Raw genomic sequence first — 26,824 nt, 5'->3', positions numbered from 1 at the left:
CCACGGCCGTGGAAGTAGGAGAGAAAGAGGGGTTCAAGTGCTCGCCATCCCGCCGCCATAGCAATGGCTCCACTGAGTTTTGGTTTGCTTTGCTTTCTGAAATTTACCAGCTATTGATATTTGGCATAAAGTTTAAACTGGGCCACATTTATAGAAGCGAATGTGGAAGCATGGGACCTAACTATCCTCAGCGGAAAAGGTCTACTTTAGGTCTCTCACTTTAGGAAAAGTCTTCTTTTCATCCCTAAACTCTAAAACCAGGCAAAATATATCCCTCAACTTTTTAAACCATGCACATTACATCCTTGATCTGGTTTTGGAAGCGGTTTTGTCCTTTTATTTTTATTTATTTCAGCTGAATTTTTTGAAAAATCATAGTAAATCACATAAAAATCATAAAATAGAAAGTTTAATTTTGTTGGACTTCAAATGATTAGATCTACACATTAAATACACAACATGGTATGTTTTAGTACAAAATTTTTGTTGCAGCTTTAGATCTATATTTTTTTGTAATTAATTAGAATAATTGTAGCTACAGTTTGTATAGTCTAATTGTGATGAAATTTATATATGTGGGCTAATTATTCTATGCTTGAGTTGTAGTAAAAATTTCATACTCATTGTATCATGTATTACTTAGTTATAAATTTATTTAGGTTTATACTTGCCAAATCTTAATAAATCTATAACTAAGTTATACATGATCTAATGAGTATTAAATTTTTACCACAATTTAAACATACAATAATTAGCTCAATACAAAAAAATCACCACAATTAGACCATAGAAACTGTAGCTATGAATTATTCTACTTAATTACAATTTTGAACTAAAGCATACCATATTATATATTTACTTTATAGATCTACTTATCTAGAGTCCAACAAAATCAGATTTTTTATTTTACGAAATTTATGTGATTTACTATGTTTTTCAAAGATTCAGACAAAATAAATAAAAAGCAAAAAAATAAAATTGCCTTCAAAACCGCTCATAACCATGTCAGGGACGTACTATGTATGGTTTCAAAAGTTAAGGGATATATTTTACCTGGTTTTGAAGTTTAGAGATAAAAAACAGACTCAAAATGGACTTTTTTCATCCTCAGCGAACCGTGGAAGAGCAAAAGGAGCTGATTTTTTTACTATTTTTTTCTTTTTGCGACAGAGCTATACTACATACACTACACAACATCATCCATTTTTTCCTTAAAAAGCTACTCTCTTTGTCTTTAAAAGCTTTAATTCCTAGAGTTATCTTAAGTCAAACTTTTTAAATTTTGATCGATTTTAGAAAAAAAAATGCTAAGATTTACTACCAAATTAGTAACATTAGATTCATCATAGAATATATTTTCATAAATACTCATTTTATATCAGAGATATTGATGTTTTTTCTATAAATATGATCAAACTTAAAAAAAATTGACCGGCATGAATTCTAGGAATTGAAGCTTTTGGCACAGATGGAGTACACAACATCCATTTTGGGAAACGCATCAATTCAATCAACCTGCGCTGCCATGAGCTTATAAAATGCCAACTTCCTCCCAATGAGGTTGTAGCTATAGCTGGTTGTCCAAAATGGCCAGGACATCGCCCTGGATATTGGTCATTGCACCTAATTTTAAGTGAATTTGTAGGTATCACTCAAGACATTCAACCAGCACAACACATATGGAGAGATAGGAACGAAAATATTCAACATTCAATCAGTAAGATATAGAGAGATACAAACAAAGCTGCTGACAAAATTTGCATATTGCTAAGTGAAAGGTCCTAATATGATTAGATGAGGGTGAATAACTATTTAAAAAATCTATACACTCACTAGAGCAAGAGGTTAGTAGATAACAAAGCAAAACCTTTTGCTCTAGCTCTAATATGGTGTTTGTAAGCCACTTATCCAACAATTCTAGTTGCTATTGTTACTAGGCACACAAAAGTTATGTCTCTATTTACATTAGAGAGCTATCTAAAGTTTCTATATAAGTAAGCTACTCTGGTATACGGGAATATAAATGAGAGAACTTGATCTTTATACCGCCGCATTGAGGGAATGAACCAATCACAATAATATGAAGTCCAATCACCGAGAGAAATCCAATGAACAATCACAATGGAGACATATAATTTTCTCATGAGGTTCACGTACTTGTCGGCATGCTATGTCCCCGTTGTGTCGACCAGCACTTGGTGGTTTGGCGGCTAAGAGGTGTTGCACGAACATCGTCCTCACTAGGACACCGCAAGAACCTACCCACAAACGAGGTAGCTCAATGACACGAGCAATATACTAGAGTTACCTTTCGGCTCTCTACCGAGGAAGGTATAAAATCCCTCACAATCACCGGGAGATGGCCATAAACAATCACCAACTCGTGTCAATGCTCCTCCACTGCTCCAAGCCGTCTAGGTGGTACAACCACCAAGAGTAACAAGAAAACTGTAGCCACAACGATCCCCAAATGGCACTAGATGCAATCCCTCAAGCAAATACACTTGGAATCACTCTAATCTCACAAAGATGGTTAATGTATGAAGGAGATGAGTGGGAGGTGTTTGCTTACGCTCACAATGATATCAAATATGCTAGAATGCCAAGAGAGTAAGTCCTAAGTCAGCCAAACACTATTTATAGACATCCCAAACAAATAAGTTGTTGGCTCTCTCACTACACAAAAAACGGGGGCATCGAATGTGCAGACGATTAGCTGTCGGACGCTGGAACCCAGCATCTGATGCTCAGATGTCAGCCACGTGTCTAGCTTTTGAATCTCGCGCATCGATCTCTAATGGTCACTTAAACGTTGGAGTTCACAGGTTCAAAGTGTCGGACGCGTCAGGTGGTACGCACCGGACGCGTCCCTCAGCACCAGACGCTACTCAGAGAGCTCTACAAATCGCACAAGCGTCGGATGCGTCCGATGCATCCTCATCAGACGCACCCTGACATCAGACGCTCATAGCCAGAATTGCTCACTCGCACGTTCACTTACGTCACCGGACGCAGGAACAGTGTCGGAGCCGCGTCCGACGCTCAACGTCAGACGCTCCGACGTGCAGCTCAACACTGCGCTGCTTAGCCATTGTACACCGAACGCTGGGCCAACGTCCGACGCCTCCATGGCCAGTGTCCAGTTAGTGTTTCTCCAGCGAAAAACACTCCCATGACTTCTCCAAGCTTTCCACCAACACAATAAAAAAATATGCATTTTATTTTTTTAAAAGCGATGAATCTCGCCAAGCTTGCGAGGCAGGAGGGAGGAACCCAAACCCCTCTCTACCCTTCAAACCCTTAAAGTGTGCCAACACCACCATGTGTGTACCAACATATGCAAGTATGTTAGATTTTTTACAATTATTTTCTTTTCAAAGTAGTTAAGTTAGTTCACTAGGTTCTAAATACATGCACATGAATAATGTCACCTAGTGGCACTCGATAACCACTTAGCCAAAGAATTTCTCTCTTTATAGCACGGCTATCTATCCTATAAAAATACAAGCAATAGGAAAGCAAGCTAAGAAATAGAAAAACAGACTAGAGCACTGAAGACAGATACCCTTTCTTAGGAGGAGGGAAGGGTATCGGAGTAAGGGAGTTGTGAATAGGAGAGCGAGCTAGAAGATAGGTACCCCTAGAGGGCAGTCTAGGATAGAGAGGCAAAGGTAGGGAAAGTGAGGGAGAATTTCCTTTCGGGAAGAGAACTCGACTGGATCCAGAATGGGGGTGATGATGGGATTGCTAAAGGGTTGCTTTTCTTAAGCAAAATGCACAAGAACGAGTTTTTTCAAGCTTTTTGATGGATCTATCATGAACGTAACAAACATGTGATACAAAGCGTGTTTGTTAATACGCATATGTGCATGACTTCTTCTTCGAAGAAGTGCATTGACGGGTGCGCATATGGTCTATATACGCGCACATAGGGGCATGTGATCTATTATCGCACGCATACGTATGCACGTGCAATCTATTTATCCACACGCATGCTAGACTCGCTTTGTTCGCTCTAGGCGACCGTAGATCACACCCTCTATGGTGTCTTGATCACCAAAACAAAAATCCTAAGCAATACCTTTGCCTTTATCTCCAAAGGGTTTTGTTTTTCTCTTTTTTTCTTTTCCAAGTTGAGCACTTGATCACCTTATGGTCATCACTATGATCATCTCTTGCTCCATCACTTGGCATGTATCAACTTCATCTAGTCTACACACTTAGCATAGAGGTTAGTACTAGGGTTTCATCAATTATCTAAAACTAAACTAGGACTTTCACTAAGTAAACTCGACAAGAAATATGTTTGAAGCCCTTTGTCTATACTCCCATCAAGCACCTGCACACTCTACACAATATAATGTGCAAAATGCACCTCAAACTCTAGAACGATGTGGCTGCACATGAAAACATGGGTAAAATGGTATTTTTCCTCAAATTGACGGTGTTAGAGGGCACATCTAACGGTAGTGCTATATGGGGAACCAAAAATAAACCCAGTGCATATTGAGAAGATTTTATCTTTTGGTGCTAAATAAGGAACCATGTCAGGCTCAATGAGGATCTCCTTTGTGATACAGATTTAGAATTTATTTCCTACCAACCTCTACCAAAAATGTTTACGAAGGAAAAGATTCACACTTTGTTATCATTTTATGTTCATCATGTTAATACTTAACTTGTCATTCAATGAGTTATTATTTCCGCTCATGTAATACTCTGATTTTTGTAATTCAAGTAATGTAAGAAATGGCTAAGAATGTTGTAAGCTCCTGCCGGGAAAAAGTGGTTCATCGAGTTCTCCCTTGGGGTGTGCTCGATGGAATCAAACGGTTTAATGATTTCTCTAGAGTACTCTTGGGAGGTCATTAGATTATGTGGTTCATGGTCCTCCCCTTTTGAGGCTTTCTTCCCCCAAATGGTGTTGGTGGACGTCGATCGGAGCCTAGATGTGCTCTTAGGCGATGCTACTCACGGCTACCGCATGTGGCTCTGACTTAATGTCTCACAACTTCCTAGGTGTTGTCTGTAGAATATGTTATTGGTGGTGGCACTGTACTCACTTCGGTCAGTAGGCAGAGCTTGTAGCTGAATCATGATGTCTTTGTTGTTTTTGTTATTGTTGTTGTGTTAAATGTTGTAATTCTTCTCTTTTCCACTCATGTTGTCTTTGTTGTTTTTGTTAAATGTTGTTGTGTTAAATGTTTTTGTTATTGTTGTAATTCTTCGGCAACTGAAGTCACAAACATTGCTGGTGGTGGCCTGGCCCTTCTGCATCTCCAGGCTGGGCTCAGTCTTTCGGTATGAGTGATTAACGTGAGCTATATATTTGTCACCTGGCCAATGATTAGAGTTAATTGTTAGTTGGCTCCGATTAGCCATGTGTTGTTGAGATACACGTGCTAATACAAGAACTAATAGATAGGTGGAAAATCTTGCTAAAAGTTTTGCCCTTGAAATTATCATGCTCCCTACATATGTGTTGTTTATTTTGGTCTTTTCATCATCAGTTGCTACTTTTTAGCCCAAAGTTAGATAGGATTTGCATACTAGTGAGATAACAACTAACGAGGAGTAAAAGTAATTGTCACCACACTTATTTGCCTCATTTGGTGGGTCAGCAGTGATGGGCCGATAGTGATTGCTTGTTTTGTATTCTCTCCATGCCAAATTGTAAGTCATTCCAAAAATCTTGTAGAGTCAATGCATCTCAAGTTTGATCAAATTTATATGGTAGAATAATAACATTTATGATATCAACTAAGTATCATTAGGTTCTTCATTAATTATATTTCTATAGTATTTTTTATGCGAAGATATAGTATATTTATTTGATGTCACAAAACTTTGTAATTTTTTCTATAATTTTAGTCAAACTTAATATGCTTTGAATCTTGGAATGACTTACAATCTAGGGTAGGGAGTAGCTTGAAAGAACTAGAAAAAGTGACTTAACGCTGCCCTCACAATTGGATAATGCGCCTGGACACGTGAACAGGATAGAACCATTCAAATACAAATTTGCTTGGCCTTTGAATTTTGAATTTCTTCTTCTTCTTCTAAATGCTCGACACATCAAAGCTATCTTGTCCAATAATGCGTACGTGCAAGCCTGGATGATAGTACGTATACGTAGCATGAATATAAAAACTCGAATTCAAGTTGACTTCGATTTTGATTTGATTTGATATAAGTATCTTCCACTGCAAGTAATGCGTGCAAGCCTGGATGACACGTACCTTCAAACAATGCAAAGTCTCACAACGAATTTGATTTGAATTAGCATTTGGATCGGCGCGCCACTCAGCCCTGTTTCTCCAAAAACAAATAACAGAGTCAAATCAAATTTGATTAAACAACACCAGGCAGGCGCCGGTTCTACCTGGACAACACTGGTAATCTCTAGAACAACGCAGCAAATACGTGCACTGACGGCACTCTCAAGAAGGGCCATCTCTTACCTTCGATCGTTTTAAAAACCTGGCAAATTCAAAACGGACAACTCAAGATGTCCATGTCGCAAAGTCAAATCCGCATAACTAATCGGCCGGAATGGGATCGCGTGGTAAATTAGGCGTTGTTTTTACGTCGTGTGGTGTCATCGGTGTCGAGATAAAAATAACGTGCCAAGCAGGCAATCAATCCAGAGCTTACGGCTGTGCTTTCGTTACCAGCTGATTTGTTTAATTTAGAACAGCGTGGACTTCAGGAGCTAGCTAGCTTGTTGCTTCTGAGTCCTAACCTCGTGGCAGAATCGTCATTATGCATGCATCTAAACATTTGATGTGATGGAGAATCTTGAAAAATTTTAGATTTTTGGTGGAACTGACCTAAGCTAGATATATATCGTCAGGCACTCAGGTGACAAACGATCTAAGCTGGGGACAGGAATGGAGTAGAGAATGAAAGAAACGCCACACGAGGGAACAGTCTGCTGACACTGTCCGTTCCCACTGTCGTACTCCATTGGAGCATCAGCAAGTCCTTGAAACAAAAAAAAAATGTCAACTTGGATGATCCAATGATTTTTTTTTTAAAAAAAATGAAATAGTACACCGATGATCGATCTCCCTGAACCAACCGTTTGCCATCCCATATGCATCTATGCGCCTTTTATTTCGCAAGTGGAGTTTAGTTTACTTTCTCCCTGATTGTCTCATTTCGATGGTGCTGGTTGCCATGCTTATGTTATATATGTAACGCTCACTTAAGCGCAAGTTTTAAAGCTTAAACTCTCCTCAATCATATCAATAGCCACGGACCCGTCGTATGAGTTCTCTTTATTTATCTTTGTATGGCAGGTAGTGGTTGTCTGACAAACATCTGCAGTCGGTCGTGATCTGTAACACCCAAAATTTTGAATTTTAATTAATAGGATTTAATTTGAATTATTTAAGAATTTTAGTGAGCATTTAATGTAGCAAATAAATAATTTTTGTGAAAATTAAAATTTATCATAAGCTTAGTAACATGATTTTGTGCATTCATGCTGAGAATAGCATTTATTTTGTTGTGTTGTTGTTTCTATTTTATCTTATTTGGTTATGTTCAAAAATTCTCTTTAGAAAAGATTTGAAAAAGGAAATAAAAGACAAAAAAGGGGGGAAAGCCTCCCTGGAATCTGGCCCAGCTTTCCCCTCCTCCCTCTTTGCGTTCGGCCCAGTCGCGCTCAGCCGGCCCGCGCGCGCCTCCCCTTCCTTTCCCTTTCTTCTTCGTCGTGACCGAGTAGGATACGAAAACACCGGAAGCCAATCCCTGATTTCTCGGGAGTTTACCGCACGCCAATGCACCCAATAAAAGCCTTGCCGACATATTCGCGTTCTCCTTTAGCATCCGCAGAACCCTAGCGACCTCTGTTGATCTCGGCAAGCACTGCAGGAGCCGCCGCCCGCTCTCTCGCGCCGCCCGCATTCCTTGAGCCGTTCCCGACCACCAAACGCGCCTAGGTGAGCTCGCGACCTCCTCCTCTATCTCCCCATGTTCTCGCTTCTCAATTTGGTGCTCGGAAACGAGAAGCCAGACGTCGCCGGCGAACTTCCGGCCATGGAGCCACCGTGAAGCTCCTGGGCGCCGCCGGTGCTCCTCCCTCCCTCATCCAGATCGAATCCAAGCCACTAGAATCTAATCTAACGGCCGAAACGAGTTGATACCCCTTCATCTGAACTTTTTTCTAAAGAGCCCCTGCTCTTTTTAAGTATAAACCCGCAGTCCAAAAACGGGTTTCACAGAGTACGCTTTCTCTTTTCAAAAACGTATTCCCCTCGGTTTAAATAGAGTACGCTTTCGGTTATTTACAAGTTTGCCACTAAAATGGTTTTGGTCATAAAATGCTCATTTTAACTCTGTTTTGGCCCAATCAAATTCCGTTGGATTCGTATTTACGAGCTCTACATGTTAGAAGTATTCATTCTCTGTTTTAAAACTATTTATTTCTGCAGTAGCATTTAATTAATTATTTCTCTATAGGAAATCTTAGAAAATTCATAACTTCTCCGTTTTAATTCCGATTTTCGTGATCTTTACGTTTCCGTGATCGTAGTGCTGCGTAGAATATTTTGGTAAACTGTTATATTTGTTTTACCACTGTTTGGTGTATTGTTCTAATTATAGCTTGTTTGCTTTGTGTATGATTGTCTACATTGGATTGCGTGTTGTTGATTGATGATCGGCTATAGACGGTGAGCGATACGTTGGCGATCAAGATCAAGCCTTTGAAGACCAGCGGGCTCGGGAGAGCTTTGATCAAGGCAAGTATAACTGGGGATCATCCTTGTTGCCTATTTACTTAAGTACACATATAGCTCATATGCACGCTATCACCTTGTCGACCTTAGCGACATCAAAGATGATTGTTACCTGTATTCCTTGCTACCTACTTGATATGCGTTTGGTGTAGATGTGCTAGTGCTTGATATAATCCATGATCTTGTAAGATGATTAATAGCTATGCAATGAACATAAAAGAATGACAAATAACTGTATGAGATCTTGTCTGTACGTGATCACTCGGGATAACAGTGCAACCATGAGGGCTATTATGGCTCTGGCTTTAGCTCAGTATGAAGACCTTTTCTAGCTTGTTAGAGGTTACCCGAAAGGGCGGAGGGGCTGAACCGACACGGGTATAGTGCGAGCCCCTGTCCCTATGTGTATAGGCTGCGCGTCATTGTGCCATTCGGAAGGGGGGTATCTATATCTGCTCGCAAAGGAAACCTTGCGGCCCTAACATGTTAGACGAACTTTTGAAAGGCTTCATAGTGATCCCTGCCGACCTTCCTTGGTAGTGGGTTAAGAGGTCGACGGGCCTCGGGCGAAAGGGTAAATCATGACTCATGGGTAAAGATGTACAACCTCTGCAGAGTGTTTAAAACTAGTATACTAGCCGAGCTCACGGTCAGGAGCGGCCTTGGGGACATCTACATTAAGATGATGAGCTTGTAATGTTATTATGTTCATTTGATTATCGTTTATGCTATGAGATTAATTATGCTTACACTTGATCATGGGATTAATGGATTATTTATGTTACCTTGACAATTGCTCATTAATTATGAACATGCTATCCACTATTAAAAGCTAATTGCAGTCAAACCAGTGTCAGCTATTTGAGCCTCATGAACCCCTGGTTATACTTGTTGAGTACGATATGTGCTCACTCTTGCAATTTCCCCCACACCTCAGGAGAAGTTTTGGGCTTGTGATCAACCAGTCAGTTTGATCCTGTGGAGAGGAGTTAATACCCGAAGTTTGGAGTTGTCTATCCGCTGTTTGATACTGAAGGTTATTCCTTTTATATTAAGTACGTTATATATTTATGCATTGTCTTTTGATATTACCCCTTATTTGTAGCTATATGTGAGATTTGGCTTTTAAAACTCACATATGGTGCATATCTGGTTTTGTCCTTAAAATCGGGTATTACATGATCAAAATATCAAAAAAAAAAAAAACAGCCCATGGATACGTGCCCTGGTTTAGTTCCACCCAAAATCTAAAAACTTTTCAAAATTTTTTATTACATCGAATCTTAGCATTAAATACAGATAAAAAATAACTAATTGTACAGTTTACCTGTAATTTACGAGACAAATCTTTTGAGCTTAGTAACCCATGGTTAGACAATAGTTTTCAAATATAAATGAAAGTACTATAATGCTTAAAAACTTTTCACCCAGGAGACTAAAGCCTGAATTATGAATTGACCCGAGTGTTTCTCAAAACATCAGGCACGAGCATATATATAACCCGCTACCAGAAAATAGAGATTTCGTGGCAGTGCAAAACATGTCACACAGTCTCGCATTAACTCTCACTGTATTAAACATACAAAAATACCATTTTCATGAGAGTTCACCCTCACGAATTATTTTTCATGGCGGGAGTTCGTGACGGGCACCCTTATCACAATCACGCCCTCACCAGGTTTGCAAATGTAGTGACTGGTGTTTTGTGAGAGCTATCATTACGAAAAATATTTCATGATGATCAGTGGAGTACTCTCATGAAAATAGGTTTTCCTGGCAGGATTTAATTTGCATCACCCTCGTGAGAAAGATAAGTTTCATGAGAATGTGTTTTTAACTCTAACGAGAAACTCTTCCCTCACGAAATCTCCAATTTCTGGTAGTGACCAAACTGTCTAGGTTCACTGAATCTCTTGATACCATTAAGACGAAACCGTCCATCCAACTAACAGTCTTTGACAACCGGCGTTTTCTTTCTTTTTCATTCGTGCATGCGATTTGTCTTAAACAAACCTCCATGCAGATCACAAAGGTCTACTCATGCTTGTAGATGACATGTCGGACTTGCGCCACGTAGTAGGAGTGCTAGGTTGGTAAAGTCAGCGTCCAAAATTAAAGCGCAAAAGTGAGTACTCTAGTACAAGTGAGAGACTAGTACAAGTGAGAGACGATGATTATTATCAGGTTGGTGCCGTCTGTGGCAAGTTAGAGCAACTCCAACCCACCTTCTAAACAAGTCCTTATTCTAAATCTAGAGACTTGATAAAAAAATCAACTCCAACCCACTTTCTATTTAGGCTCTCATTTTCCATGCCCTCCTAAACTATAGTTTCAGCCTCTCACATCTAGAACCCCTATCCTACTTAGGAGGTGGGTTGGAGTTGGGTCTTAATTTGAGCCTCTACTTTTTTTATCATAGGATGTAAATAAAAATTTAAAGACTTAATTTATGGACTTGGGCTGGAGTTGCTCATAGTACAGTGCTATACTAGATGTGAGGGGCTGAAACTATAATTTAGGAGGGCATGAAAAATAGGAGCCCAAGTAGAAGGTGGGTTGTAGTTGATTTTTTGGATCAAGTCTCTAGATTAAAATAGGGATTTGTTTAGAAGGTGGGCTAGAGATGCTCTAATGACTAGTAGTACTACTTCCCTCTATAAAGAATGCAATTTTTATATCTTGAGGAGTTAAATAATTTAAACTTTAACTATAATTATATAAAAAAAAGTATTAACATTCCTGAAACAAAAAAAAATATCATTAAATTAGTTATAAAATATATTTTTATAATAAATTTATTAAGAGATATAAATACTGAAATTATTTTTTATAAATTTAGTTAAATTTAAGCTAATTTAACCAACACGTCTTTTATAATTGCATTTTTTTTTATTAACAGAGGGAGTACTCTAGTAGTCAAAGTGTAGCCATGCATGTGATTGATTGCTTCCTCGTCCTACCTAGATTTGGGAGTTCCACCGCCACCGGTGAGTCAAGGTCTCTTGCCGAAGATCAGCAATCTGTGCTGTTGGCCTGTTGCATTCGGCCATCACCGCTACCCGCCGGAGAGACGCCAGTGCCGGCAGGCCACGGCTGTCTACCGCCAACAAACTGATCAGCGTGCGCGTGCACAAACCACTTCACTTTCCTTGATGATCTCAGGGGTAGGACGGATTCATTCTTTTGCATCGGTTTTGTTTCGAAAAGTGATAAATATACTCCCCTCGGCCTCACAGCCTGCGCAGCACACAGGTCGAGTGGAATTGGGCCTCTAATGGGCCGAGTCTTCTGCGTGGGCCACGCAGAGCGAGGCTCGAAGGCTCGCCGGCCTCATCCTCCCGGAGACCGGAGTGCTCTACATTATTGTCCATTTCTCTTTGCAGTCGTCGTCCTCGTTCTCCTTTCTCCTAGTCCTTGGCGCGTTGTGGCGAACTGGAGAGGTGAGGTCTACAATCATCCGGCGACCCGGACCTCGATTGGTGCCTTCTGCTGTTGGTAAGGAAGCCCTACCTCTCTTGGATTGATTCTTCTACGATCCAGTCTTGTTCCACAGGATCTTTTCTTTGCCGCGACCAATCAATTCGAAATCTTTCCTGCTCGGACGGATACTCCAATCCACCCAGTTTGTTGCGTGCTGGAGCGCTAGTAGCAGTTTATTTTTCCAATAAATTTAGGGGGGGTTCAACTGAACCTTCCCTCCCGTGCTATCTTCAATCGCTCGGCACTAATAGCACTGTGTAGAACTGATTATCTGTACTAGGCCTGATGGGAAGCAGAGATGGCACCGGTGACAGCACGGGACGCCAGGGCTATGCTGCCGACATTGATTCCATCAGGGAGGCGCAGGCACGCATTGCGCCGTACGTTCACAGGACGCCCGTTCTGTCGTCGGCGTCCATCGATGCCATGGTGGGGAAGCAGCTCTTCTTCAAGTGCGAGTGCTTCCAGAAAGCGTGAGGGTTACTGACCGATGTGTTGTTATTCGGTTCTGGGATGCTCTGTATTTGGTACTGTACTGATTGTTTTAGTGGGGAAATGTTGAGTTGTGTAGAGGGGCATTCAAGATCCGAGGTGCTTCGAATTCGATATTCGCACTTGACGATGAGCAGGCATCAAAGGGCGTTGTGACACATAGCAGGTTTGGTGCTACCTTCATCTTCATTGTTCTTTCTGCAACTTTTAGAACAGAAAGGGTAACGATGATATGGTAGGATGGTTTCTTTGCAGTGGGAACCATGCCGCCGCCGTGGCTTTGGCTGCAAAGCTGCGTGGCATACCTGCACACATTGTCATACCAAGAAATGCACCAGCGTGTAAGGTTGAAAATGTTAAGCGGTATGGTGGTCATATTATCCGGAGCGATGTCAGCATTGAATCGAGAGAATCTGTTTGTAAAAGAGTCCAGGAGGAGACTGGTGCTGTTCTTATCCATCCCTTCAATGATAAATACACTATCAGGTGTGTTTTAGACGTTTGGTCATGAAAATTTTTCTTTTTCTTTTATCTCTTCGATTACATGAAAATTCATATCCATTCCCCAAAGATAGAGATGCGTCCAAAATGCAATGAGATTATTTATCTGTTTTATTTCACAAGGGCTTAGAGCCTTAGACATTGCTTCTGGTAATGTTAAGTGGATTTAGTGTATAACTTGACTTTATCTCCCTGTTAGTCCTAGTTCCTAAATCCTAAGCAACTGTTTTCTAGTGCAAGAAAAGTCAGTCCAGCATTTGGAACTGATGTTTTTTGGGTTCATGATCACTATGATTTGAAAGCAGTGTGCCCAAATAGGTTCATTAGCAATTTACTGAAGGACAGAGCATGTGGATTTAGCAGTCAGTTAACCTTCCTGGGGTCCTGTGTCGTCCCTGGAATTTTGAGGACCAGTGAACCATATGTGTCCATGTACTAAGAATTTCAGTCAGATGTTTACTTCAGTGCTGATGAATTCTTCTATAGAAATGACTACAAAAATGATATGGATACTGATGTTAGGCCGTTAGCATATCAACCCACTTTTTTATTTTGCTTGTTGGGCATTTGTTCTATACTTTAGACAAGTAAGACCCTGCTTGTATAGAAGATTACAGATTTCACGAGAAATGTGGGTAGTGGAATGAAAGAACTTGGAGCTTAAGTTTGTGGGCATAACCAGGCACAAAAGGAAGCAAAATGACATGAAATGAAAAGGCTGCTTAACCCATTCACAGTGTACTGTAAAATATGGACAACATTAATACAAACTACTGCTATCATGTGAACCATTTCTAAACCAACCCACTTTCTCAGGTTTCGCGTTGTGCGTTGCTGATATGTACTCTTAATGCATGGCAATTTGTGATGATTTTCCAGTGGTCAGGGTACAGTATCTCTTGAACTTTTGGAGCAAGTCCCTGAAATTGACACAATAATTGTTCCTATTAGTGGTATGTACTGCATGAACTTTTTTATGAGTACATGATATAATTTCGTTTCTAAACTAGCATATATTTTTTTTGTCTGAACTACAGGCGGTGGTTTAATTTCTGGTGTGACCCTTGCTGCAAAGGCCATAAACCCTTCGATACGCATTCTGGCAGCAGAACCAAAAGGTGCTGATGATTCTGCCCAGTCTAAGGCTGCTGGAAAGATCATCACATTGCCTTCCACAAACACCATTGCTGATGGTCTACGAGCTTTTCTTGGTGACTTGACATGGTAAAGCAATTGCATTGAACAAATATGCATAATCCTTTTTGCTTGCTTTATTGAGTTCTTTTGAACCTTTCTAAAATGTCCTCCTTGTTTCTTGTTATGTTGGTGAAAACATTGGATAATATGTTTGGCTAGAAGGTTTCTTGAGTTCATTTCATGAACTAATTTACAACCCTGCCGATACTCATTTTTAAGCTGTTTTGGGGTAGAACTTCCAGTTACACTGAGAATTATGATACTGGAAATGAAAGGAGCACTGTATCTTTTTATATAATGAAAGATAATCTACACCAACAAGGGATGCACATAGTATTTAATCTTTTTATACATGTGCACCAGGATTTGAACCCTAGTTGGGTAGAGTCGTGAACCCACAGCCCCACCACCACAAAAGAGGTGCTTTCGCATCTTAATAGAAAATGTGCAAAGCATACCCCAGAGCACTTCTAAGCTCAGCATTTGTTCTTATTTAGCTTTTTCCTTTGGAATTTGGTACATTTGATCTCTTTATTTTAGGCCTGTGGTGCGTGACTTGGTGGACGATGTTATCGTTGTGGATGACACAGCGATTGTGGACGCCATGAAAATGTGCTACGAGATCCTGAAGGTGGCTGTTGAGCCTAGTGGCGCAATTGGCCTGGCCGCAGCACTGTCCGACGAGTTTAAGCAAAGCTCTGCTTGGCACGAGAGCAGCAAGATAGGAATAATTGTTTCCGGAGGCAATGTTGACCTCGGCACTCTTTGGGAGTCTCTGTACAAACAATGATTTGGAGTAGACTGATGACATTGTCCTTGAATTTCAAATGTGCTGGTTTTAGGCAAGACGTTTGTAAACTTGGAATAGTTCATTGCAAACAGGATACTGTCTTGTACACTTCTTATATGTTTATCAATGGATCATTCAGTTGCAGTGACATGGCTGAAACCCAAAGGCTGGTGAGAGCAGCAGTGTTCCCCTCCAAATATTCTTCAAATTGGTTGTCCTGCTTTTTTTTTTGGTTGCGAAACAAATCGATCCATTCCCCGTTGATATGTTTTTTTATGACAAAACCGATGAATAGGTCGACTGATTTATATGCTGGAAAAATGGTGGTTACTGGTTAGAGGCCCAGGTGTTCATGTAGTGAGAAATCCGTCGGTCTAGTAGTAAAACACGAATCTTAAAGCGCCCCTTCCACCCGAAAGAACCCTCCCACTCCTCCGAGTTCCGACCTTCTCCAGTGCTAACGCTCTTCTTCCCTCCCTCCCGCCGCCGCCGCCGCCGCCGCCGAGGAAGACACTAGCCATAGCAAGCAAGTGCGAGGAGGAGCCGGCGTAGCCATAGATGGCGAACAAGCGTCAGCGGGAGGCGCGGAAGCGCTTTCGGGAGGCGAACCCAGGCCTATTCCCTCCGCAGCCCGCCCCTTCTGCCGACGGCGCCAAAAAGAAGAGCAAGAAGAACAAGAAGAGCATGTTCAAGAAGCCCAAGAAGGGCGGCACGGGGAGGTTTAAGCACCCGCTGCGGGTTCCAGGGATGCGCCCCGGGGAACGCTGCTTCATCTGCAAGTCCACCGACCACGTCGCCAAGGCTTGCCCCGAGAAGGCCCTCTGGGACAAGAACAAGGTACGAACCTACTACATGGAAATAGACGCGCCGTAATGATGTAGGATTGTAGCTGACCTTGGAAGTGGATTTAATTTTTGGTCATTGTTGGGCAGAACCTTCGAAGTTTACAACAGAACAAGTGATGGTAACTTTCCTTAAGGTTTCTCAAATTTTGGCATGATTGGATGACAGATGATTGGTGAGATTTTCTATAGTCTAGGACCGCCATTGGGCAGCTGCTAACACATACTTGCTAGATGTAAACTCTCAGTTCAACTTTTGGGGCAAACATTTGCCATGTTGATTAATGATTAGTGATTACATGATGAACTGGAAGCTTCCTGCTGTCACATGCTCTTGTTAATTGACTGCACTGAGTGTTAATTGGTGATGTTTCTAAATGTTTATTTTTCTGTCTGTTGGTCATAGCTGATAGCTCCATTTGAAGTGATCTGTTTCAGTTCCCTTGAAAAATATAATAATACAAGTTTTTTTTTTCAGATTTGCTTGCTTTGCAGGGAGCGGGGCCATAGTCTGAAGAACTGCCCTGATAAAAGCGAGGGAAATTTGAAGAAATTTTGCTATAACTGTGGTGAATCTGGACACTCTCTATCCAAGTGCCCCAAGCCCATTGAAAATGGTAATCCTCGTGCATCCATTGTAGACATTTCGGGTACTTAATGCCTGCTAGCAGTGTTATCATTTGTTTTGTGGTTTCTATCTGCAGGGGGTACGAATTTTGCAAGCTGTTTTATCTGCAAACAGCAAGGACATTTGAGCAAGAACTGCCCTGAAAACAAACATGGCATCTATCCAAAGGTACTTTACGATACTCGCTCATGCCTTCTCAGTTCTCATGATACTGCGAATAAAAGGCATTGCTTCCATTATGCAATAGTTTATTGGAAACAAATATGCCATGCGCTCATGCCTAAGAGGAAGTGTTTTTGGTTCATTATCATTCTTTTTAGTCGCTATAAGCTGCTGTGGTCACCTGCAGCTTGAGAACCGAGTTTTTTCTTTCTTGTTTTGCATAATAATACATCATGCAAACAAATGGATTGGAAGTCTTCAAATGTATGGTAAAGATGGATAAGATGCTATGTGGAGGAATTTTAGATTTGTTTTCTATGAATTTTATCTGATCTGCCTTTAAATCCAGCTTGAACTTATCTATACAATTCTCTCTGATGGTTATCCTTGCTCAGAATTCAGATCTGAACAGCTCATATAGACTTCTTGATTGAATTTCAAGTCCCTCAAATAATCTCCCAAGTCCATCCCCTGGGTGGTCCTGCACAGACCTATCTGATGAAAATCATGTTTTGAGCCATCAATACTCTTTAATGTCGAAGTATTTTTCCTTTTAGGCCTTGTTTAGTTCTGATTTTTTTTTGGTTTTGGGTACTGTAGCACTTTCGTTTTGATTTGACAATTATTGTCCAATCATAGACTAACTAGGCTCAAAAGATTCATCTCGCGATTTATAGACAAACTGTGCAATTAGTTTTTGTTTTCGTCTATATTCAATGCTCCATGCATGTGCCACAAGATTCGATGTGACAGGAAATCTTGAAAAGTTTTTGGTTTTTGAGGTGAACTAAACAAGGCCTTATTATTGTTGAAACTGCTTCTTCTTGATTTGTTTTGTTTTTCTATTAATTTGAGCATCCTTGCATGTGAGTCTCAACTCCATACTATTTTCAGGGTGGTTGTTGTAAGGAATGTGGAGAAGTTACCCACTTGGCCAGACATTGTCCGAATAAAGGGAAACAAGATTTGATATCCTCCAGAGATGATGGTAAGCAGACCAAAAATCTACTTAATGTATATTTGCAATATCAGAATTGTTTTTACACATTATCAAGATTTGGATCATGAACCAGCACATGCAATGTTCTTGTTGTTGATCTATATATTCAGCCTGCCTATTGTTATTGTCCAGTCTCTGCAGTAAGCAGACAAGTGTTTCACAGTATTGTAATGGTTTGTACGAATATGGACCATATTCTTTGTCTGGTATATTTGAAAATGAAAACAATTTACCATACCCGTGGAATGATGATTCAGGAAAGGAATATAGTTAATTTGTTCTTAAGAGGTATATACTTTTTTTGTTTTTATTAGAGTACTTAATTTTGGATAGAAACTTCGTATCTGTAGCACATATGCTGCATATCGTGGTGTCACACTGTTAGGATGGATGGAATCTGCTTTTTATTTGTTAATGATGGTTGGCTGAAATAAATTCTAATTTGTTGCAGTACATTGAGATGGCCATTAAGCTGATCTGCTGATTCAATTGAACTTCTGTTGGTGTCGCACTAATAAGAATAGCTAATGCCTGGTTTATTTTTCTTATATATCAGATTACAACATGGAAGAGCACAATCAGGAAGGTCCTGCCGTTCACCATGGTGGAGATGACCTTGAGGATGATTTTGTTGATGACGAAGAACCAAAACCCGCCAAATCAAAAAAGGCAAAGCAATCTGGTTCAAAACCAGCAACAGGGACAGGCAATGACGAGAAGAGCGCCAGCGCGAAGACAAAAGCGAAACAAGGTCCAAAAGTTGTAAAATTCTTTGGTTAAAGAATGGAAATTTTGTTGTAGCTTAAGATACAAATGATATCCTTCTGGACAAGCCGTACTGTCAAGCGGTTGTGTAACGCTGATGACGATGAGAATACGTCTGCCAACTAAATACGCCTCTGCATGGTTGCCCCTAAAGTGTTCTTCTGTCTAATTGTTTGGCAAAACCAGTAGAACTATTACACTCTGGGATTCGCTCTATTTTCACATCCAGATCACATTCATCAAAATCCGGTTTTTACTTTTACGTGTTTCCTGTTCGTTCCTTGATGACAATAATCTGTGTATTTAGACGCTAGAGAAGGATGTCCCGACTTCCAAAACTAGCAATGTGAATCTGATGACCAGCCAGCCATGTCGCTTCGCTGTCACAGCTCACGGTCACGGTTAGTGTTCCTCATGTGGTGCTTGTGCCAGCCGGTTGAAGCTAGCGACGCGACGATGGCGCGCATGCCTGCCGGGCTACCGGCCGCGCACTGCACGAAGGAGGGGACGTGCTTGGTTGGTCAAGCGCGCGCGGCCTCTCCGCCTAACGTGGTGGCATGGCGCCGGCCGGCCTCACGTCCCGTTTCCTATATTTCGCCTGCTCCCTTCCCTCCCTCCCGATCCAGGCCTTGAAAACCTTTGCTTCCCCCGTCTCGGCGCGATCGCCATCGCCATTGCGCACCGCCCTCCCCGTCGTCGTCCCCTCCTCGCCCGCCGCCACCGTCGAGCCCGGCCCGGCTGTGGAGACAAAGCGAACCCAGCAACCATGGTGAGTGATCGAGCACTTGATAATGTGTTTCGCCTTCGCCTGATGAAAGTATATTTTGCCAACGGTTGAAGATGTTGTTGTTTGTTGTGGCAAATAATTAAATAATAAATGATGCATTCAATTGCAATGCAAGCAGGCGAACTCGGCGTCGGGGATGGCCGTGAGCGACGAGTGCAAGCTCAAGTTCCAGGAGCTCAAGTCGAAGCGGAGCTTCCGGTTCATCACGTTCAAGATCAACGAGCAGACGCAGCAGGTGGTGGTGGACAGGCTGGGGCAGCCCGGCGACAGCTACGACGACTTCACCGGCTCCATGCCCGACAGCGAGTGCCGCTACGCCGTCTTCGACTTCGACTTCACCACCGACGAGAACTGCCAGAAGAGCAAGATCTTCTTCATCTCCTGGTAATTAATGATGGAATTAGATCGAGACCGTACGTCCGATTATGCTGCTTGCTGCATGATCTCTCTTCGCCGTATATTATCGATAATATCATCTCCGTACATGTGTATATATATGCCGTGTACAAATGCCGAAATGCATTGTTGTATTGCATCGCCCTGCATGCACAGGTCCCCGGACACCTCGAAGGTGAGGAGCAAGATGCTGTACGCGAGCTCCAAGGACCGGTTCAAGAGGGAGCTGGACGGCATCCAGGTGGAGCTGCAGGCCACCGACCCCAGCGAGATGAGCATGGACATCGTCAAGGCGCGAGCTCTCTGAGTCCATCTCAAGACGAGACGCGCAGGCGCAGCGCCGCTCGCGCGATCGACATGCATGCCCCCCGGACCGGAACAGTGTGTTGTCTTGCATCGACCGGCCGGCGATGGCCTCTGCCTGCCTGCCTGCATGCATGCATGTACCCGTGTGCCGTTTTTGCACCACCGCCGGTGGTGCCAGCGTACTCTTACTCCATGTAAACTACTCGATCTAGACCATTTTTCTTCTGCGTCCAAGATTTAGACGACGGCATATATGTCGATGATCCTTTCTTTTGTTGCCGAGGGTACAATGTATATGTCTTCCACTGCTCCGTGGGTATGGTGTCACGCCCATTTTTGGTATGCGGACTGTGTGCGTACAACATTACAGTACAGCGCGTGTTGAGAACAATCAGTGTTGTCGGTGACTCTAGGGAACAATATATATATGGCCATATGGGAACGACAAATCGTTTCAGACCCCGCGCGGCGTGTTCAAAGAGGTAAACTCTTCTAGTGCACAGTGCACCTCTAACAATTTTTTTTTTGGGGGGTTGGGGGGGGGGGAGTTTCAATAAGAACACTGAAACTGTTGTCAAAAACAAAAAAAACAATACAAATTTGTGCACTAGAAGAGTTTACCTCTTTGAAGTTTGAACACACCGAGTTGTCAGATGAACTGTCGTTTGCTGGATTTCATTGAAACTGTTGTCACATTACGCCAAGTTACAACCCTAAAAAAGATTGCAAAATCCAGCAAACGACAGTTCATCTGACAACTCCAGGCTCTGTCAACTTTGCGGCTCCTATTCAGCGTCACCTTCATCGGCCGAGTCTGGTAGCAGGTTGGGAGAGCCACCACCTGATGCTTCTTCGTTAGCAAACTGTAGTGCAATCTTGATCATGGTTTCGACTCCTTGAATCAGCACCTCCTTGTCACCTTCTTTCTGAAGACCTGCCCAATATTTCATCAACGCACATGCATGACAAATGATCTCTATTGGATTCCGGAAAGTTTTACCATCAAAACACACTTTGTTTCTTATTTTCCAAATAGACCAGCATGTTGTTGCAATACCAACAACATAAAATTGTTTCCCATTGGGAAGCCATCGCTCACACCACTTCCAGCTCTGATCGAATGAGATAGGAACATTTGCTGCACCAAGACATGTAGCAATCATTGCCCAAATGACCTTAGCAACAGGATAAGTTAGGCCTTGTTTAGTTCACCCTGAAAACCAAAAAGTTTTCAAGATTCCTCTTCACATTGAATCTTGTGGCATATGCATGAAACATTAAATATAGACGAAAACAAAAACTAATTACACAGTTTAGCTGTAAATCACGAGACGAATCTTTTGATCCTAGTTAGTCTATAATTGGATAATATTTGTCACAAACAAACGAAAGTGCTACAGTACTGAAAACTTTTCACTTTTTGGAACTAAACAAGGCCTAAACATCATATGGGATACAGTTTCATGTTGTTGGCAAAAATAGCGTCGAGGGTCATATCGTCTTTGGTCAGAATGGCGTTATTTACTATCAACCACAAAAAAAAAATGATTTTTGGAGGGATCTTCCGTTTCCATATATACTTAAAAGTGGGACCACCCTCAGAACAGGTAAGAGCATTGTATGTAGAGTTAACATAAAAACCTTCCACTCTTCTCAAATTTCCAAGATACAATATCTTGAGTTGTATCAAGCAGTATTGTTGAGGTATCCTCAACAATTGAATTGACAACCATCTACAAAATAGAATGCAGCAGGCCTACAAGTATTATCAATGAACTGATGGACAGGAATATATTGTTGTTCACAAAGTTTGAATAGAACAGGAGAAAGAATATATAGAGGTTTGTGATACAACCATAGAATGTGAACTTTGGAAATGTGATGGATTGTCAAATTCCAAGACAAATGACCTAATTTGTTAAATAGATTTTAATTCCTCTAAATGAAAGGATCCAAATTGTCCTTAGGGCAGCTCCAACAATAGGTTATGAGTTAGCTCTAAGTATATTATTTTGTATTTTAATAAATGAGAATGAAAAGTTAGCTATTAATCAAGACGTAGTCTTATACACATATTTCAAGATCATGTGAGATTGTCATGTGAGTCTAATCATACTAGGAGTCATTGTTTAAAATTAACACTATTGGAGAGGTTGTCTTCGAGCTGGTAAAGGGATATTTGGATCCTTCGCTGGCCCTTGCTTTGCCTGGCTAGACAAACATAGAGGTGTTGGATGTGCTAGATCACTGTCTCGGTTCTTGTGCTGGCAAGAAAATCTTTGCTAACATGGGCTAGCCGATCTCGCTCGTCCGGCCTGGTAAGGCTAGCCTTACCCAACAAGGTGAGGTGAGGCAAGCCGACAATGAATCCAAACATGCCTTAACCATATAGCTTTTATTGTTGTGGGTGTCCTTACATAATGTCACTGCCCACTATAGGTTTAAATTTATAATGGTTGTCAGACTGTCTTCAACAACTTTTGCCCTAAATATAAGATCTATTTGAAATTTGGGTAGTGCTACAGGTAAAAAAAATTATACCTATTTTTAATTTTCTCCAACACAAGACCTAAAAAAGAACCATTTCTACAAATAAATCTCGAGAAAAGAGAATACTCATATTTAAGTTATGCCTCTCCTGATACTTAAAATGAGTCGTTGAAGACCTATTTTGAATTTGGATCTCTTTATGGGTCTCTTCTTGAAGATAGCCTCGGTTGTGGCATCACGCTCTAGTGACAGGTGGTGCTGTTCTCAAATCACGATCATGATCGATAATCATCGGATGGGCTTTCGTTTTCCTTTGTAAGATGGAGGACAGAGGAGGCACCACCGCACCAGCTCCTTTTTATTGAACGGCCGGGCCCCTGCATTACTACTAACTTCATTGAAGCCTAATCCTTTGGACCAAACGCCATGCTCTTTGAAGACTTCTTGTGTAGCTGTGTTGATTGGACTCCCGCTGTTCTTCTACTGGACTTGTCGTAACCTCTAAGCAATCCAGTGGAAGATAAAATAAAGTGCAGTAACCAGGGCCTTGTGAGTAACCAGGGCCTTGTGTATTTCCAAATTTTTTTTATAAAATAAGAATAGTAGCACTTTCATTTGTATTTGACAAATATTGTCCAATTATAGACTAACTAGGCTCAAAAGATTCGTCTCGTCAATTTCGACCAAACTGTGCAATTAGTTTTTATTTTCATCTATATTTAATACTCCATGCATATGTCTAAAGATTCGATGTGATGGAGAATCTAAAAAATTTTGCAAAATTTTTGAGAACTAAACAAGGCCGGGCAGTCTACAAAGCGTGTAAAGCTTTGTACCTTGTTTAGTCAGATTTTCCGTCACATCGAATCTTTCGATGTATGCATGAAGTATTAAATATAGACAAAAATAAAAACTAATTACACAGTTTGATCGGAATTGACGAGACAAATCTTTTAAGCCTAGTTAGTCTATGATTAGACAATATTTGTCAAATACAAACGAAATTGGTACTATTCACATTTTGCAAGTAAATAAAGCCGTAGTAACTAAATATCTGATAGATTCAGCACATAGCGAACACCAGACACTAGTTATCGATCGCACGCAAAAGTCAAAACCCATCTGCTCTCTTTTATCGTTTAGACTTTACGGATTGCATGTGTTAGCGTGTGTGCACATAGGGCCTTGTTTAGTTCACCCCAAAAGGCAAATTTTTTTCAAGATTCCCCATCACATCAAATCTTATACCACATGCATGGAGTATTAAATATAGACGAAAATAAAAAAAATCACGAGACGGATCTTTTAAACCTAGTTACTCTATAATTAAATAATGTTTGTCAAATAAAAACAAAAGTGCTACAGTTCCGAAAACTTTTCAATTTTCGAAACTAAACAAGGCCCTACTTATATCCATATACACCATACTAGGAGTATACGGAATATCGTCTGTCCAACTTGCAGCTGTACGACTGTACTGTTCTTCCATACCATAAAGTTATTTTAGACAAAGTTTGAGTTAAATATTGAAAATATAAATTATAAATAACTTTTAAATTATTAAATTTGGAAATGTGAAAATCATATGAATAGATTTGTCTTCAAAAATATTTTCATAAAAGTATATATATATATATAACTTTTTAATAAATACTTTATAAAAATAAGGAGTTAAAGTTAAGCTTTGGAAACTATATCGTTGTCCTTAATGACTTTCTTCGTGGGTGTGGACAAGGTATGTATATATCTTTTCCTCCTAATACTTAAGAAAATTTCAGTCCGCCTCCTCCACCTCCGTCTAGAGAAGGAGTAGAAGAGGAAAATAAAATAAAAAAATAGGGTTCCTAATGTAAAATCTTCTATACACATCGAATAAGGAAAGTATAGGTGTGTAGGTGCAAAGTATTTATCCTATTAATTTACTTTTTCTATTTTTTAAATCGGTTGAAAATTAATAAATAATTCATAAAAAATCTAAAAAATATAAAAACGAATTTTATTCAGCTTCACATATGTAGATCCATGCAGTAAACAAAAAATATCACAAATTTTAGTATATTTTTTTGATGGAGATGTTTGCCTATGCTTTTTAGTATAAAATTGATCGGTTGAAAAATGATAAATGTGTAGTAATCTCTACAACTAAAAATTATGGAAAGGACTCATCTACCACACCCATGGTGAAGCCACAACTCCCATCCCTTTTAGCCATGATAGGCTATCCCATTAACCTAGGCCCCACTCACCCATGAATGCAAAATTGTTTTAGCGAATTTTAAAAAGTCATAACTTTTAAACCGAAGATATAAATTAAATTCTCTACAACTAAAAATTATGGAAATGATCCATCTACCACATCCATGGTGAAGCCACAACTCTCATCTCTTTTAGCCATGATAGGCTATCACATTAACCTAGGCCCCACTCACCCATGAATGCAAAATTGTTTTAGCGAATTTAAAAAAGTCATAACTTTTAAACCGAAGATATAAATTAAATTTCGATTGCACCGTTAAATTTCTCATAACAAATTCTTCAAAACAAGATCACACATGGATATATTTAGATAAAATTTTATTAATTAATATTTATCTCTACAACTAAAAATTATGGAGAGGACCCATCCACAATTTTCATCCCTTTGGTGGTATTTTTTACTGTGCGATGACACGCTATCCCATCAACCTAGGCCCCACTCACTTATGCATGTAAAATTGTTTTAGTGAATTAAAAAAAATCATAACTCCTAGAGATATAAATTAAATTCTGATTGTACCATTAAATTTCTTATAACAAATCCTTCAAAACAAGATCACACATAGATATATTTAGATAAAAATTTATTAATGAATATTTATCTTATAAAGATAAGTTCAAGAGACAATGTTCTGTATTTGTAAAAAAATGTTATCGATTTAGAAGAATAGTATTTTGGTTTTAGGTTTATGAAACTGATAGTACAATATACATAAAAATACATAAATACATGATATAGATAAAAAAATAAAAAAATCTAGAGTAAAACGCATAAGAAAAAAAATAAAAACACAAAATGGAGAAAAATTTCAAATAATGTCAAAGGGTTACTTTTTAAATATCTAAAATATATTTATAGAACATTAACATCACTAAATACATCATAGAACATCATTAAATATATTATAGAACATCACATCTATTATAGATTACATGTATACTAAGGGGGTGTTTGGGACTGCTCCACAAACTCCAATGTGGATCAGCTCTACAAAAAACTGGAGTTTGTGGAGTACCTCTTTAGGTGCTCTCACAACTCCACCCTTTTTCTCGAACTGAGTGCGTGGAGCTGAAACCGTTTGACTAAAAAACGTGGAGCGGAGCTGAAAAACGTAGAGGAGAGCAGTCCCAAACACCCCCCTAAGCGAACACCGTAAGAAACATCATAGAACATCACACACACACATATATATTACTTAAACATGACATAACACAATATAGAACACTAAATATATACTACATAAATATCACATATATATAGAAAATAAAAATAAAAAATAAAATTACTAAGAAAAAAAATATAAAAACAGACATAATTAACAAATGGTAAAAAGTGCATAGAGCAAATAAAATTAATGAATAATTTAAATAAAGATAAAAATAAGATTAAAAGGAAATAAAATATAAAATAAGAATGAAGAAACATAGAAAATCTGAAAAGAAAAAAGAAAAACAAATAAAAGCAAGGAAGAACAATAAAAATAAAACCAAAAGAAAAAGAAAATAAAAGATAAAATTAAAACAAGAAAAGAATAAGAAAAGGACAGAAAATAAAATAAAATCGAAAAACAAAAACTGAAAAGAAATGAAAAAGGAAGAATATAGACAGAAAAAATAAAATAACAATGAAGAAACATAGAGTATGTGGATTTTAAAATCCGTAACAACGTACGGGCATTAACCTAGTTCATAGAAAAATCTAAAAATTACAAAACAATTTTTGTTCTGCTCCACATATGTAGATCTATGTAGTAAACAAAAAATATCACAAAATTCAGTATATCTTTTGCTGGAGATGCTTGCCTATGCTTTTTAGTGTAAAATTAAAATTGTATTTATCTGCTCTAATTATTATGAAAATTTTATACTAGCCTATTTAATGTTATGCTTGATTTGTGGTAAAAGTTTTAGCATCATTCCTGCACATCTTACTGATTTACTATTTTACCTAAATTTATGCTTGGAGATGCTTCCACTACCTTTGCACG

At 39.7% G+C, this 26,824-nt stretch overlaps 2 protein-coding genes across 4 annotated transcripts; both read left to right on the top strand.

The window, feature by feature from the left end:
* LOC110436334 (serine racemase) lies at positions 12,082-15,354 on the top strand. Of its 2 annotated transcripts, none has more exons than XM_021463152.1 (7): positions 12,082-12,239; positions 12,505-12,697; positions 12,796-12,882; positions 12,972-13,202; positions 14,097-14,170; positions 14,255-14,441; positions 14,955-15,354. In XM_021463152.1, the coding sequence occupies exons 2-7, from the start codon at positions 12,510-12,512 to the stop codon at positions 15,202-15,204; spliced, it is 1,017 nt and encodes a 338-aa protein (XP_021318827.1). In that variant the 5' UTR covers positions 12,082-12,239; positions 12,505-12,509; the 3' UTR covers positions 15,205-15,354. The 2 variants fall into 2 exon arrangements, with proteins under 2 accessions (XP_021318827.1, XP_021318828.1); XM_021463153.1 differs by having other exon boundaries at positions 12,091-12,239; positions 12,486-12,697.
* LOC8055977 (actin-depolymerizing factor 6) lies at positions 15,603-20,539 on the top strand. Of its 2 annotated transcripts, XM_002448256.2 has the most exons (7): positions 15,603-16,041; positions 16,525-16,663; positions 16,751-16,842; positions 17,731-17,824; positions 18,393-18,490; positions 19,507-19,772; positions 19,941-20,539. In XM_002448256.2, exons 1-7 carry the CDS (start codon positions 15,763-15,765, stop codon positions 20,089-20,091), a joined length of 1,119 nt encoding a protein of 372 aa, XP_002448301.2. In that variant the 5' UTR covers positions 15,603-15,762; the 3' UTR covers positions 20,092-20,539. The 2 variants fall into 2 exon arrangements, with proteins under 2 accessions (XP_002448301.2, XP_002448300.1); XM_002448255.2 differs by lacking the exons at positions 15,603-16,041; positions 16,525-16,663; positions 16,751-16,842; positions 17,731-17,824; positions 18,393-18,490 and adding an exon at positions 19,091-19,370.

Source organism: Sorghum bicolor, chromosome 6 (assembly GCF_000003195.3).
Source record: "Sorghum bicolor cultivar BTx623 chromosome 6, Sorghum_bicolor_NCBIv3, whole genome shotgun sequence".
In the NCBI taxonomy this organism is placed as follows: domain Eukaryota; kingdom Viridiplantae; phylum Streptophyta; class Magnoliopsida; order Poales; family Poaceae; genus Sorghum; species Sorghum bicolor.
The sequence above is the reverse complement of the archived record's forward strand: the minus strand, read 5'-3'. Positions and strand labels throughout refer to the sequence as shown.

Coding starts and splice junctions, on each gene's coding strand:
- LOC110436334 (XM_021463152.1), top strand. CDS start 12,510: ATGGGAAGCAGAGATGGCACCGGTGACAGCACGGGACGCCAGGGCTAT. Junction 12,698..12,795: donor TGCGAGTGCTTCCAGAAAGC/GTGAGGGTTACT, acceptor TGAGTTGTGTAG/AGGGGCATTCAAGATCCGAG. Junction 14,171..14,254: donor AATAATTGTTCCTATTAGTG/GTATGTACTGCA, acceptor TCTGAACTACAG/GCGGTGGTTTAATTTCTGGT.
- LOC8055977 (XM_002448256.2), top strand. CDS start 15,763: ATGGCGAACAAGCGTCAGCGGGAGGCGCGGAAGCGCTTTCGGGAGGCG. Junction 16,664..16,750: donor CCCCAAGCCCATTGAAAATG/GTAATCCTCGTG, acceptor TTCTATCTGCAG/GGGGTACGAATTTTGCAAGC. Junction 17,825..18,392: donor GATATCCTCCAGAGATGATG/GTAAGCAGACCA, acceptor CTTATATATCAG/ATTACAACATGGAAGAGCAC.